The sequence below is a fragment of the Mustela nigripes genome, chromosome 16 (assembly GCF_022355385.1).
Source record: "Mustela nigripes isolate SB6536 chromosome 16, MUSNIG.SB6536, whole genome shotgun sequence".
Taxonomy (NCBI): Eukaryota; Metazoa; Chordata; class Mammalia; order Carnivora; family Mustelidae; genus Mustela; species Mustela nigripes.
In genome coordinates, this window is record NC_081572.1 from 21245989 (window position 1) to 21262021 (window position 16033).

The window sequence follows — 16033 nt, forward strand, 5'->3', positions numbered from 1 at the left end:
CCAAGATACAAAACTGTTGGCTTTCTTCCTTATTTATCATTTTTCCTGGGTCCCTCTCATCTCTCCAGACTCTAACTACTGGCCTGCCCCAAAGCTCCTTCATTTGTTCTCTTTCCACTAGCTATACTCACTTCCATCCATGGATGATAACCCATCCACCTAGTTTCTTTTTCTTTTTTTCTTTTTTTCTTTTTTTTTTTTTTAAGATTTTTATTTATTTGACAGAGATCACAAGTAGACAGAGAGGTAGGCAGAGAGGTTGGGGGAGAATCAGGCTCCCTGCTGAGCAGAGAGCCCAATGTGGGGCTTGATCCCAGGACCCTGGGATCATGACCTGAGCCAAAAGCAAAGGCTTAACCCACTGAGCCACCCAGGCACGCCCCATTCATCTAGTTTCAACAGCTCCAATCCTGAATCTCTTATAGCTGACTACCCTCTCAATATTTACTAAGGCACCCCGTTTATCTAAAGTACTATAATATACCATCCTGCTTTCTTATGGCAGCCAACTAATATTTTTAAATAGATCGTTCTGGTTCAGAACCTTCCAACTTTTTCATTTAGAGTAAAATCTAAAGGACCTACATGATCTATGTGCCCACTCCCCATATCTTTTGACTCTATCTCATACTGTCTGGTCCAAAAACACCTGACCTCTGCCTATATTCAAACATGCCAGTCACACTCTCTCCTCAGGGCTTTTTACTTACTGGTCCCTCTGCTTACAATACTTTCTCCAGATAACCACATGGTGGTTCATCCTCTCAGTTTCTTCACTTTAATGTCATCCTTTCAGAAAGTGTTACCATTCCTTAGCACCTCCAGTCATTCAATCACCTCTATTTTTTCTTTCTCCTTAGCATTTACCCCACCTGACAAAATGTATGTGCATTGTCTATCTCCATGTATGTGAGCTCCTTAGAGATTTTATGTCTGCAGTAACTGGCACATACAAAGGGCACAGAAAGTACTGTTAAATGATTACAGCCAGCAAGTAAAGCCAAAGTAATTTTCATGCATAGATATGAGCTAGCACATGTCCTTTTCACAAGTTAAGTACAAAGTCAGTGTTTTTATAAAATAACATTCTTTGATTATTTATTTTAGCCCTTTGGCTCGGTTGTTATTTCCACCAAAAGATGATCACACATTGAAGTTTTTATATGATGACAATCAGCGTGTTGAACCTGAGTGGTATATTCCTATTATACCCATGGTGCTGATAAATGGTGCTGAAGGAATTGGTACTGGGTGGTCCTGCAAAATCCCCAACTTTGATATTCGTGAAGTTGTAAATAATATCAGGCGTTTGATGGATGGAGAAGAACCTTTGCCAATGGTAACTATTCTGTGTATATTGGGATCCCTCATTTTCCTCTGGCTTCAATTCAGTAGACTATATAGTCAGAGGACACATAGAAAACTTATTATTTTAATGTTCATCAGATTTATTGTTTAATGCTATTGGGATTTCTTTAATGTTTATCAGATTTATTGTTTAATACTGTTGGGATTTCTGTTTTTAATGTCACATTTTAAAAACCCAATCTTCTTTAAAATACCAATTTAGCTTCCAAGTTACAAGAACTTCAAGGGTACTATCGAAGAACTGGCTCCAAATCAGTACGTGATCAGTGGTGAAGTGGCTATTCTTAATTCCACAACCATTGAAATCTCAGAGCTTCCGATCAGAACATGGACCCAGGTAAGTTACTGTGGATTTCTTCTTCGATTTTTGTGATCAGGGAAACACTTTGTACTACTTGATGTATACTCCTAAGCCTGTATTTTAAAAGGATTATCTCTTTCTTTAGACATATAAAGAACAGGTTCTAGAACCCATGTTGAATGGAACTGAGAAGACTCCACCTCTCATAACAGACTATAGGGAATACCATACAGACACTACAGTGAAGTTTGTTGTGAAAATGACTGAAGAGAAACTGGCAGAGGCAGAGAGAGTGGGACTACACAAAGTTTTCAAACTCCAAACTAGTCTCACATGCAACTCTATGGTATGTCTTTTTTTTTTTTTTTTTTTTTAAAGATTTTTTTATTTGTTAGAGAGAGAGAGAGATACAGAGCGCAAGCACAGGCAGACAGAGTGGCAGGCTAGAGGCAGAGGGAGAAGCAGGCTCCCTGCCGAGCAAGGAGCCCGATGTGGGACTCGATCCCAGGATGCTGGGATCATGACCTGAGCTCATAACCAACTGAGCCACCCAGGCGTCCCTGGTATGTCTTATTTTATGAGAGGTGCCCATGTTTCAGTTTATATTAAAGTTTAATATCAGTTTTAAAAGGAAATCCTGGAATACTTTTATGTTTTTGAAGAATAAAGTCTTTTCTCTAAAACCATTAAAGTTTTGGCTTTATAATCTTGTTTTTCTTTTCTAGGTGCTTTTTGACCATGTAGGATGTTTAAAGAAATATGACACGGTGTTGGATATTCTAAGAGACTTCTTTGAACTCAGGCTTAAATATTATGGATTAAGAAAAGAATGGCTTCTAGGAATGCTTGGTGCTGAATCTGCTAAACTGAACAATCAGGCTCGCTTTATCTTAGAGAAAATAGATGGCAAAATAATCATTGGTATGTTTTTAGATCAATAACTGTACTAAAACTACAATTATGCCAAACTTTACACATTTCTTTTAAATACCTAGTCATTTACAGTTTGGAAAATATAGCTTTCCTTAGATTGAACATCTTGAAAAATCAAGATTTAGTTGACATGTAGACAGAGAATAGAGAGATAGAAAGGTACCTGTGTAAACTGATAAAGAGAAGAATTATTAAGTCTGAGAGGGGAGAAAAAGTCCAGAAGGAAGACTATAAAGGGTTTATATTACAGCTAAATTGTGTACTGGAAGACTGAAAGAGTCATGTCTTGGGTTTTTATGTATTTATTTATTTTTAAAGACATTCTAGAAGCAACTAAGTCAGGGTTTAAGTTACCAGGAAGGAAACAGTTTTGATAAAAGCTGGGTTGTAAGGAGGTTTAAAAAAAAAAACAAAAACTCAACACTGGCCAGTGCTAACTAGGAAGGCTAGGCAACTAACTTATGGGTCATAGTAGCAAGTGCCAAAACATGGCAACATGAATTCCTGGTGATCACAGAATAATTTTCTGGTCGTACACAAAAATGTTTAACTTGATAGTTACATGTTCAAATACATGAATATTTTTTAACAACACTAGCATAAGCACTCCTTAATTTCTTAGAATTATTGCTTAAAGCAAAGCTAAAATGAGTGATAATGGACATGATTCAAAGAAAACAGTAAGATTTGTGTCTCGTTTACCAGAATTTAGGGAATAATAGGACTATGCAGTCTTGAGTATAAAAATGTAGGGGGCCTACACATGTAATCTGTATCAAATTAATTGATAAAAAATGGTGCTCAGAAATTCATCCCAAAATACCTTGTAGCTAGTAATTCAATATCCCTCAAAGTGTAATAAATTGACTGCAGTAGTCACTGGAAGAAAGGTACTCTAGAAAAAGGGAATGGGTATAACACAGTTGGATTGGTGGCACAAATTATTGCCCAATTAATGTTAAAATTTTGAAAAGGGAGCATAACTGAGGTAGAGACTTATCAGAAATAAAGGTTTGATTGCCTCCTGTTCTTTTAAGAATTATAATTAGATGGGGCGCCTGGGTGGCTCAGTGGGTTAGGCCTCTGCCTTCGGCTCGGGTCATGATCCCAGGGGCTTGGGATCAAGTCCCACATAGGGTTCTCTGCTCAGCAGGGAGCCTGCTTCTCCTCATCTCTCTCTCTGTCTGTCTCTCTGCCTATTTATGATCTCTCTCTCTGTCAAATAAATAAATAAAATCTTTAAAAAAAAAAGAATTATAATTAGATCAATAATTTCATAATGTGATTTGACTGTCCCAATTGTGGTAATTTACATTTGTCAGTGGTTTAGGAAAAAGACTTCTCTGTAAACCAGGATGTATAGATTTATGCAAGATAAAGTTTAATTTTTAGTTAAACTTTAGTTAAACTTTTGAATTCATATGGTAAAACCTATTCCTTTCCTAAAATATTCCTCAAAACCATTATCTGTTTACATTTTTTAATAGAAAATAAGCCTAAGAAAGAATTAATTAAAGTTCTGATTCAGAGGGGATACGATTCAGATCCCGTGAAGGCTTGGAAAGAGGCACAGCAAAAGGTAAATTCTCGGTTAGCATGTTCTATATTATCGAAGACTATGTAGAATCTAATGTCTCTGTTTCAAATTTCCTGTTAAAGCTACATTTTAATTTCTCCTCTAGGTACCAGATGAAGAAGAGAATGAAGAGAGTGACAATGAAAATGAAGCTGAAAAGAGTGACTCTGTAAGAGATTCTGGACCAACCTTCAACTACCTTCTTGATATGCCTCTTTGGTATCTCACTAAGGAGAAGAAGGATGAACTGTGTAAGCTGAGAAATGAAAAAGTGAGTTGTTGGTGGAGGGTAACATTGCTCAGTTGTTAAAGTGGTGAAAGTAAAAACTGTGCCTCATGAAAATTTATGCTATTTAACCCATAAATTAACTCTTAATTTTCTGACTCTTATGAAGGAGCAAGAGCTAGAAACATTAAAGAGAAAGAGTCCATCAGATTTGTGGAGAGAAGACTTGGCTGCTTTTATTGAAGAGCTGGAGGTATGTAGTTTATAATTGCTAATGTTAGAGTTTTTATTAGTGAAATAGTACATTCTAACAGTATACAATATACAATTCTAACAATATACCTCTTGGTCAAGAACTTTCACAATTAGGGGTGCGTGGGTGGTTCAGTTAGTTAAACGTCTGCCTTAAGCTCAGGTTGTGACCCCAGGGTCCTGGGATCGACCCCCGTCTCTCAAATAAATAAATAAAATCTTTTTAAAAACACCTTTTGGGGGGGTGCCTGGGTGGCTCAGTGGGTTAAAGCCTCTGCCTTCCGCTTGGGTCATGATCCCAGGGTCCTGGGATCAAGCCCCACATTGGGCACTCTGCTTAGCGGGCAGCCTGCTTCCCCTGCTCTCTGCCTGCCTTTCTGCTTACTTGTGATCTCTCTCTGTCAGATAATAAGAAATCTTTAAAAAAAAAAAAAAAAAAGACCTTTTGGGATGCCTGGGCAGCTCAGTGGGTTAAAACTTCTGCCTTTGGCTCAGGTCATGATCCCAGGGTTCTGGGATTGAGCCCCACATCAGGCTCTGTGCTCAACAGGGAGCCTGCTCCCCCCCCCACCCGCCGTCTGCCTCTCTGCCTACTTGTGATCTCTGTCTGTCAAATAAATTAATTAAATAAAAATAAATAAATAAAAAATAATTTAAAAAAAAAAAGACATTTCACGATTAGCAATAGAAAGAATAAGACATAAGAAAACATCCCAAGATAACACATAAAAGAACAGATTGTTAGAATAAAGTAAATGATGGCCAGAAGCACACTACTAGAACTTTTTGGACAAAAAGAGAAAAGGGTAGGAGTTGATTTCTGACTAACTGGGAATAGTATGGAATAAGAATATTTACTTAAATATGGAAAAAGACCAACCCAATCTCCCAACTCAATCTAAAAGGACAAAGATGTTTACCTTCAGGGCTAGCTCATCAATTTCAAAAGATACTTTGTTATCTAAATCTCACTAATGTTTTGTTTTCTAACATTATTTTAAGATTAAAAAAAAGCATTTCATAAATGAAGCTAAAATGTTTTACCTGCAGTTTTATATTATTACACTTTAGTATGGATGTACAAGTAGAATCCCATCCTTTCACTTCTTTTTTTTTAAGATTTTATTTATAAATTTTTTTTTTAAGATTTTATTTATTTATTTGACAGACAGAGATCACAAGTAGGCAGAGAGGCAGGCAGAGAGAGAGAGGAAGAAGCAGGCTCCCCGCAGAGCAGAAAGCCTGATGTGGGACTCGATCCCAGGACCCTGGGATCATGACCTGAGCCAAAGGCAGAGGCTTTAACCCACTGAGCCACCCAGGCGCCCTAAATTATTTTCTTAACATATAATGTATTATTTGCCCCAGGGGTACAGGTCTGTGGACCGTTATGCTTACACACTCCACAGCGCTCACCATTTCACATACCCTCCCCAGTGCCATCCTTTCACTTCTTAATTTGAGTTTACAAATATGTGTATATAAATCTATGCATTTTATCCCTAACACAGCTTCCCCTTTTTATTTTCAGAAAACTTAAATGGTAGAATCAAGAGTAGAACCCAGTCTTCTGTGTCCACACTTATCAAGTGGGCCTTAATTATATATATCTTCAATGGCAATGGCATACTTTGTTGTGGCACAGCTATTCACAAATTTAAGATGTGGGGTGCCTGTCTAGCTCAGTCAGAAGAGCATGTAACTCTTGATCTCAGGGTCGTGAGTTCAAAGCGCACACTGGGTATAGAGATTACATATATACATAAATTAAAAAATTTTATCTTAAAATGTAACAAATTGAAATCAGTTTAACCAGCCTTTTATTTTATTTTATTTTATTTTTTAAGATTTTATTTATTTATTTGACAGAGAGAAATCACAAGTAGATGGAGAGGCAGGCAGAGAGAGAGGGAAGCGGGCTCTCTGCTGAGCAGAGAGCCCGATGCGGGACTCGATCCCAGGACTCTGAGATCATGACCTGAGCCGAAGGCAGCGGCTTAACCCACTGAGCCACCCAGGCGCCCCTTAACCAGCCTTTTATTCTATTCCTATAAAGTAGCCTAGATTTTATAGTGTCTTTGTTGACTTATAAACTTGCTTTCTCTTATCCCTTTTGTAGGCTGTTGAAACAAAAGAAAAACAAGAAGAACAAATAGGACTTCCTGGGAAAGGGGGGAAAGCAAAGGGGAAAAAAACACAAATGGCTGAAGTTCTGCCTTCTCCGTGTGGGAAAAGAGTCATCCCCCGAGTGACCGTAGAGATGAAAGCAGAGGCAGAAAAGAAAATTAAAAAGAAAATTAAGGTACTACTCTTGAAAAGCTATACATAAATACTTAAGACTTATTTTGGCTTAAAATTAAACAATGATATAAAACTTCTAATCCCATAGTTTGTAGTTAATCCTGTATCTAATCATAACTTTGCTTTCCTATGTGCCTGATTTTTTTAAGATGTTTAAGTATCTTGAAAAAGTCATACCCATACCTTTATTCAGAGCTCTTAACCAAAATTTAAAGAAAAAAATCACTCTTTGACCAGATAAATATTTGTATATTTGACCTTACATTATTCCAAATTATAAGTTACCAGAACTTGACCATCTTTGTCTTGCTCTTTTTTAGAATGAAAACACTGAAGGGAACCCTCCAGAAGACAGTATTGAACCAGAAGGTCTGAAACAAAGGTTGGAGAAAAAACAGAAAAGAGAACCAGGTATGAAAAAATTTTAAGTAAAATGGTATAGAATTGAGATTAAGTTGTGTCTGTTACCAAGTACATTCTACATAGATGTTTAGTAAGTCCTTACTGAGTAACATGATGGAAGGCTATATCTAAAGTTTACTTGAACCTCCCTAATACTGTCCCTTGGATATGATTTATGTTAGAAGAGATCATTTTGAGGGGCACTTGGGTGGCTCAGTGGGTTAAGCCTTTGCCTTCATGCCTTCAGCTCAGGTCGTGGTCCCAGCATCCAGGGATCGAGCCCCATATTGGGCTTCCTGCTCGGCGGGAAGCCTGCTTCTCCCTCTCCCACTCCCCCTGCTTGTATTCCCTCTCTCGCTGTGTCTCTCTCTGTCAAATAAATAAATAAAATCTTTTAAAAAAAGAGAGACAGAGATCATTTTGAAATAGTTTGTTAATTTGGCAATTTGAGTTTCTTAGTTGGGATCTAAAGAAAACACAGTTTAGGGCGCCTGGGTGGCTCAGTGGGTTAAAGCCTCTGGCTTCGGCTCGGGTCGTGATCTCGGGGTCCTGGGATCGAGTCCCGCATCGGGCTCTCTGCTCAGCAGGGAGCCTGCTTCCTCCTCTCTCTCTCTGCCTGCATCTCTGCCTACTGTGATCTCTGTCTGTCAAATAAATAAATAAAATCTTAAAAAAATATATTAAAAAAAAAAAAAGAAAACACAGTTTATTAAATTCTACTTTTCTAGCCAACTATAAGGCTCTATATTAATATATAAAGCTTCTTGAGAACAGTGAGCACATCTTAGTCACATTTGTATTATCCCTAAAGTTGAACAAAATGCCTAGAATATAAGTAGCACTCAGTAAATTAAATAGAATTATAGATTATACCTTTACTGAGTATCTACTTTTTTTAATAAGATACTAACATACCAAGTTCATCCACTTAAAGTATACCATTCAGGGGCACCTGGACGGCTCAGTCAATTAAATATTTGCCTTTGGCCCAGGTCATGATCCTATGGTCCTGGGATCAAGTCCCATGTCATGTTCCCTGCTAAGTGGGGAGCCTGCTTCTCCCTCTTTCTTTGCAGCATCCCCTGCTTGTTCTCTCTCTGTCAGATAAATAAAATCTTTTTAAAACAAATAAAATGTGCCATTCCATCATTTTAGTATGCTCAACCCATGAAAAACAAACACTCTACCTGTTTAATGGTCACTCCCCATTGCCTACCAGCTTCCCTTCCTCCTAGACAACTATTAATCTACTTTCTGTCTCTAGATTTACTTTTCTGGACATTTCATAGGAATGAAATCATGTAATAGCTGGTCTTTTTTTCCCTGGTATCTTTCACTTAGCATAATGTCTTAAAGGGTCACCTATGTAGTGACATGTATCAATACTTTGCTCTTTTTTTTTTTTTTTAAGATTTTATTTATTTATTAATTTGACAGCAATCACAAGTAGGCAGAGGCAGGCAGAGAGAGAGAGAGGGAGGCAGGCTCCCCACTGAGCAGAGAGCCCTGCGCAGGGCTCAATCCCAGGACCCCAGGATCACGACCTGAGCCGAAAGCAGAGGCTTCAACCCACTGAGCCACCCAGGTGCCCCTACTTCACTCTTTTTTATCACCAAATAGTTTTTCATAGTATGGATATACCACTTTTTATTTATTTCTTCATTCGTTCATAGGTATTTGGCTTTTTTCCATTTTTTGGCTATTGTGAACACTGCTAGGAATATTTATATACAAGTTTTTATATGGACTTAATGTTTTTATTTCTTTTGGGTAGATACCTAGGAATGGAATTGTTCTGGGTCATATGATTTTTTCTATGTTTATCTTTTTGAGGAACTGCCACACTGTTTTTCAGAGCAGCTGCCTCATTTTACATTCCCTCCAGCAATGTATGAGGGTTCATATTCTCCATATCCTCAGCAGCACAGTTAATCCCTTGTCTTTTTTTTTTTTTTTTTTTTTTTCATTCTAGCCATACTAGTGGATAGGAAGTGGTATCTCATGGTTTTAGTTTGCATTTCCCTATTGGCTAATGATGCTGAGTATCTTCTTAATGTGCTTATTGGCTATTCATATTTCTTTAGGAAAATATCTATTTAGACCCTTTGCCCATGTTTTTAATTGGGTTATTTATCTTTTGTTGTTGAGTTAGTTGTAAGATTTCTTTATGTATTCTAATTTTTTTTAAGATTTTTATTTTAATTAGAGAGAAAGCACAGGTATGTAAGGCGGGGAGGAACAGAGGGAAAAGGAAAGAGAGAATCTGAAGCAGACTCTACCCTGAGCACAGAGCCCCACACAGGGCTCAATCTCATCTCATGACTCCGAGATCATGACCTGAGCCAAAATCAAGAGTTGAAGACTTAACCAACTGAGCCACCCAGGCGCCCCTCTTTTTTTTTTTTTTTTTTTAAGATTTTACTTATTTATTTGACAGAGAGACACAGAGAGAGAGGGAACACAAGCAGGGGGAGCGAGAGAGGGAAAAACAGGCTTCCCACTGAGCAGGAAGCCCAACGCAGGCCTCGACCCCAGGACTCTGGGATCATGACCTGAGCCAAAGGCAGTCACTTAACAACTGAGCCACCCAGGTGCCCTCTCTTTCTTTTCTTGATAGTGTCCTTTGAACCACAAGTTTTTAATTATGATGCAGTCTAATTTTATCTTTTTTTCCCCTTTTGTTGCTTGTGCTTTTGGTATCATGTCTAATCTTTTTCTGAATCCTAGGTCATGAAGATTTACCCCTATGTTTTCTTCTAAGAGTTTTAGTTTTAGCTCTTATAGATCTGTGATATATTTTGAATTAATTTTTGGATATGGCATAAGGAAGGAGTCCAACCTCATTCTTTTGTATGTGGATATCCTCTTGTCCCAGCATCATACTGAAAACCTTCTTTCCTATTACATTGTCTTCACCCTTGTCAAAAAATCAATTGCCCATAAATTTTAGAGTTTATGGATTCTCAACTCTATTCCATCGATTAATCTATATGTCTAAACTTGAGTATCTACTTTTAATAGGTAATATGTGCTCAGTTCTGTGGGGCATACAAAGATGAATAAAACTAATGGAAACATCTTAGTATTAAACTAAAGAAATAGTAAAAGTATGCCATACTGTGCAAAGTCATAGACTGACCTTTGAATGCAGCACACCTTTAACTTTGAACCTAGCTAGCGATCTTTTAGCATATAAAACCAATGAATCATTTGAGTATTTTGACCTTTCATGTTCCCATGAGTTTGATTACTCTCAAATAATGTGAGGGCACAAGAAGTGGGAGAGCATGGCTTTTTACCTTCAAGGGGTTTATCAAGAACAGGAAATTAAAGCAGTATATACTAGCCATTGTGGGACTGAGAGAAAGGTGAGATCAGTGTAGGTGCACATCTACATAACTAGAGGTGACAACAATTTATTTATGGAATTGGAAGACCAAACTATAAACTCCACAGGAAGAGGCACTATGTCCATTTCTCTTCACCACTGTATTCCCAATACTAGCACAGAGCTCAATAAATATTTGAAAGACGGTTGGTTAATAGATGGAGAAGAGTGAGTCACAGAACATGTAAAGGTGGTTAATTCCTATCTCACTTCTAGGTACCAAGACAAAGAAGCAAACTACATTGTCATTTAAACCAATCAAAAAAGGAAAGAAGAGAAACCCCTGGTCTGATTCAGAATCAGATATGAGCAGTAATGAAAGTAACTTTGATGTCCCTCCACGAGAGATAGAGCCACGGAGAGCAGCAAGTAAGGAAAAGTGCTGAATGTGCTGAAAGATCTGAGTGGCTAGTGTATTTGAAGGCATTAATCCCAGAAATTGTTATATCTTAGAGCAGTAATTATTTTAAGTTTTTGAAAAATGGACATATCTTTTAGGAGATTAAGCTAAAGCTGGGATCTTCATGAAATGTTTTATCAATCTGTGGATTAAATATTATTTCTGTTACCCTCATATTCTTTGCTCTACGAATGTTTTTTATAGCAAAAACCAAATTCACAGTGGATTTGGATTCAGATGACGATTTCTCGGATTTTGATGAAAAAACTCAAGATGAAGATTTTGTCCCATCATCAGATGTTAGTCCACTTAAGACCAAAGCTTCCCCAAAGTAAGCATCTTCTCTAATATGGATTTTATCATGATTGTTGCCAGTGATCAATGATACTGTCTTTGTTACTTGACACATTTAGAATTGGTTGTCAGGATGTTTTTGGTTTTTTTCTTCCAGACATGCTACCAAAGAACTGAAACCACAGAAAAGTGCCACATCAGGTATGTATTTAAGTAAAAATATAGAAACGTCTGCTTCACTGTGACGCTCGGTTCCTGCTGGGTTCTAATCTGACTACATTATCTAAGTCCTGCCTTAGAAGATAAAAGTGGGTTCTTATTAGCATTACACTGATGGTATTCTTTAGGGTTCGTTCACAGAAAGGGGTTCTACACTTCATATACTGGAAGTCATCTCGTGCTTACTGTTTACTGTGCTGGGTCCTAGAGGTACAAAAAATAACTGCTGATGAAGAATCCAGAAATTAGATCAAAGTTCTAAGAGTATGTTTTAAATATTCTAGAAGAGTCAGGGACTTGGCGTTTAAATGGAAATTCCGAGCAGGAAACAGATTTTTATGTGTCGCTTATATGTACTATTTTCCTTTCCGTTTGAAGTAATGGACGTTGATGCTGATGATGCCAAGGACAGTGTACCACTTCCTCCAGGTTCTCCTGCTGCTGATTTCTCAACTGAAACTGAAATCCTAAACCCTGTTGCTAAAAAGAAGGTGGTGGTGAAGAAGATAGCTGCAAAAAGTGAGCTTCAGTCTTTGACATGGGTTAATATTAGGATTAAGTAGCTGGCTTCCACAAGTCAATTTTAATTTTTTACTCTCAAAAGTTACTATTAATATTGGAGTTAAAAACCTTTTCCAAATGGAAGCAAATATTTAGCTCTTTATAATCAAAATTGGTGGTCAAAAGGTTTAAAATCACCATGTTTCTCAAAATGCCAGGCATTCTCTAGCTCATTTCTGTGACAGGGACAGAGTTTATAAACAGTGCAAAAATTTAATGTAAAACATAAACCTATAAAAAAAATTAGATGCTTAAGAATACTTTGATTCTCTAATGTATCTTCAGCTCTATTAGATTTTTTCTATATTAAATATAAGCAATCAATAGCTTACTAAAGAAAGTTCACAGTGAGAACAATTCGTCTACGAGTGGCCTCATGATAAATGCCTGTGTTGAATTGCAGGTCAGTCTTCCACCTCCACTAAAGGTGCCAAGAAAGGGGCTGCACCAAAAGGAACTAAAAAGGATCCAGGCTTGAATTCCGATGTACCTCAAAAGCCTGATCCCCCCAAAACCAAAACTCGCCGCAAAAGGAAACCATCCACTTCTGATGATTCTGACTCTAATTTTGAGAAAATGATTTCTAAAACAGTCACAAACAAGGTATTTATCCTAGCCAGTCCTTTCTCTATAGGTGTTTTTAAAAAATAACCAAGACTTGTTCTTAATAATCTGACACATTTTAGGGTGCACCTAGGTGACTCAGTCGCTAAGTGTCTGCCTTTGACTCAGGTCATGATTCTAGGGTCCTGGAATCAAGCCCCTCATCAGGCTCTCTGCTCGGCAGGAAGTCTGCTTCTCCCTCTCCCTCTCCGACTCCCACTCCCCCTGCTTGGGTTCCCTCTCTCACTGTGTCTCTCTCTGTCAAATGAAGTCTTTAATTTAAAAAAAAAAAAAAGAATCGATTTAAAAATAAATAATACTAAACTGACACTTTTTAAGAAAATAAATGTAGGGACACTTGGGTGGCTCAGATGGTTAAGTGTCTGCCTTCAGGTCAGACCCTGATCTCAGGGTCCTGGGATCAATCCCTATGTCAGGCCCCCTGCTTATTGGGGAGCCTGCTTCCCTCTCCCTCTCTCTCTGCCCCTTCCCCCCACCCGCTCATGCTCTCTCACTCTCTCAAATAAATAAATCTAAAGAAAAAAAAAAGAAGAAAGAAAGAAATATAAATCTCCTAATTTATTTAGCTTTTACTAGTTGTAACAAGTTACACTTAAAAACTTGCTGCTTATGGGTCACCTGGGTGACTCAGTTGGTTAAGCATCTGCCTTCAGTTCAGGTCCTAATCCAAGGGTCCTGGGATTGAGTCCCACCATCAGGCTCCTCACTCAGCAGGGAGCTCGCTTCTCTTTCTGCTTGCCACTTCCCCTGATTGTGCTTTCTCTATCTGACAAATAAATAAAAATCTTAAAAATATATATATATACATGTATATATATGTACCACTTAGTTAACGAGAGTTGCCTTAGATCTATTTCTTAGTACTTATTAGAAGGAGAGAAACTCATTGAACTGTAGTCTACTGATATATTTTTTACAATGAAATGTTGCTGTCAAACTAACATTGTGCAAATTACTTGGTCTTCCTCTTCTAGAAATCCAAGGCGGAGAGTGAGGACTTCCATCTGGACTTAGACTCAGCTGTGGCTCCTCGGGCCAAATCAGGACGGGCAAAGAAACCTATAAAGTACCTCGAAGAATCAGATGAAGATGATCTGTTCTAAAACATGATTATTTTAAGTAATGGTCTTATTGAGCCCAAGACTGGTTTTAGAGTTACCTGAGCCCCTTAATTTCTTCTCCTCTGAATTTTGTTTGGGGAAGGTGGTTTTAATCCAGAACCATCAAAGTGAAGTGTGTCAAGCCCACTATTACTGTCTAAGTAGTGATCACCTCATGGGCATTGTTTTCTTCTCTGCTTTGTCTATGTTTGGAGTGTCTTCTCTTTTGTCTTTAGAATCTGCTTTTAAATTCTTCTGAGCTCTGGAGATAGTTGTGTGGTCACTTCAGCATAATATAGTTTATTGACCACTCATTAAGCTAAAATTCTTATAAATGTCTTCTCTGCCTCCTTTCCTACTCTCAGTAAATATGAGATAGAGCATCATTAATTCTCTTTTACCTTAGTTTTATAGGTAATTTTCCATCAGATAGAACTTTATGGTTCTAGTACAAATAATCCCCACGCAGCCTTTTATGTGCTGAATTTTTGCTCAGGCAATGAAAAATTGCTCATATTCTTCATATCCTTTTGAATACTAGCAGAGGCTGAGGAAAAACAGCCTGGCTGTGTCCATATAATCTCAACACTGTCCATATAACCTCAACACAGAGGGTGAAGAAAATTAGTGTTGTGACCATCTCAATTCTTGACTTGTCCCCTCAGGCAGTTTCCAACTTTAAATCTCCCAAAGAGCAAATTTCTAGGGACCATTGGATTGCAAAAAAGTGGGGGGCAACATTCACTCAAAGATCTTATATCATTGCCATCCATACTCAACAGTGAGCGGTTATATCCATTTTGAGAAATCTCCATAATTATCAATTTACAAACTTTGTAAAACATTTCTGCATTTTTACATGTGTGTGACTTGAGTAGTGTTATCAATGTTTTTGTAAATATTTACTATGTTTTTCTATTTCACTTAATTCTAAAAATTTTTTACTTTAATAAAATGTTCTAAACATAGCAACCCATTGATTGTCTTTTTTTCTCTTGCAGTATACACTTTTCCTTACTCTAAAATATATTCGTCTTTACTTCCCCCCCCCTCTTTTTTTTAAGACTTTGTTTATTTTACAGAGATCACTAAATAGTCAGAGAAGCAGGCAGAGAGAGAGAGGAAGAAGCAGGCTCCCCACTGAGCAGAGAGCCCAATGAGGGGCTCAATCCCAGGACCCTGGGATCATGACCCGAGCCAAAGGCAGAGGCTTTAACCCTCTGAGCCACCGAGGCGCCCCTTTACTTCCCTTTGAGGGAAGGGAAATTCTGATCATTTGCTGATGTACCTACCTAACAGCCCCTGGCATTAGTCATAGGTCTGAGATAGGCATCATGACCTAATCAAAGCCAGTCAGGTTTTTCCCGGGTTTTTATACATGAGTACAAAGTTCTCCCTCTCCTTCACATCAGAAGGCCTTGGCCCCCCATGAGCAAGTAGTGTCAAATATGTGTGGTTGGTTTTTTTTTGTTTTATTTTTTTAATGATCTCTTTAACAATTTTGATAATCAGGACAACTACCTGAGGGTCTCAGTAAATGACATTAGGGCAACTGGACAATCATTTAAAAGAAAGAAATGTTAGGGGCGCCTGGGTGGCTCAGTGGGTTAAAGCCTCTGCCTTTGGCTCAGGTCATGATCCCAGGGCCCTGGGATCAAGCCCTACATTGGGCTCTCTGCTCAGTGGGGAGCCTGCTTCCTCCTCTCTCTCTCTCTCTCTCTCTCTCTCTGCCTACTTGTGATCTCTGTCTGTCAAAAGAGAAAAAGAAAAAGAAATGTTAGAATGTTAGATAAATCCAGTCCCTCACATCTTATACCAAAGTTTAAGTTCAAACAGACAAGATTAAAATGTCAAAAACAAAACCATTTTAAAAATGTACCAAAAGAGGGGCGCCTGGGTGGCTCAGTGGGTTACGCCGCTGCCTTCGGCTCGGGTCATGATCTCGGGGTCCTGGGATCGAGTCCCGCATTGGGCTCTCTGCTCGGCAGGGAGCCTGCTTCCTCCTCTCTCTCTCTGCCTGCCTCTCTGCCTACTTGTGGTCTCTCTCTGTCAAATAAATAAATAAAATCTTAAAAAAAAAAAAATGTA

The 16033-nt window shown here is 38.2% G+C and overlaps 1 protein-coding gene across 1 annotated transcript in view; it reads left to right on the forward strand.

The window, feature by feature from the left end:
• TOP2A (DNA topoisomerase II alpha) overlaps positions 1–14913 on the forward strand; it is a 30745-nt gene extending 15832 nt beyond the window's left edge. The window contains exons 21-35 of the mRNA XM_059378485.1: positions 1108–1339; positions 1571–1705; positions 1815–2015; positions 2395–2590; positions 4090–4181; positions 4285–4449; positions 4574–4657; positions 6776–6958; positions 7278–7368; positions 10964–11116; positions 11352–11478; positions 11599–11642; positions 12039–12179; positions 12625–12824; positions 13820–14913. Of these exons, the coding sequence (XP_059234468.1) occupies positions 1108–1339; positions 1571–1705; positions 1815–2015; positions 2395–2590; positions 4090–4181; positions 4285–4449; positions 4574–4657; positions 6776–6958; positions 7278–7368; positions 10964–11116; positions 11352–11478; positions 11599–11642; positions 12039–12179; positions 12625–12824; positions 13820–13948 (2173 nt within the window). The 3' untranslated portion in view covers positions 13949–14913. The remainder of the gene's footprint in view (positions 1–1107; positions 1340–1570; positions 1706–1814; positions 2016–2394; positions 2591–4089; positions 4182–4284; positions 4450–4573; positions 4658–6775; positions 6959–7277; positions 7369–10963; positions 11117–11351; positions 11479–11598; positions 11643–12038; positions 12180–12624; positions 12825–13819) is intronic.
• The last annotated feature ends 1120 nt before the right edge of the window (positions 14914–16033 follow it).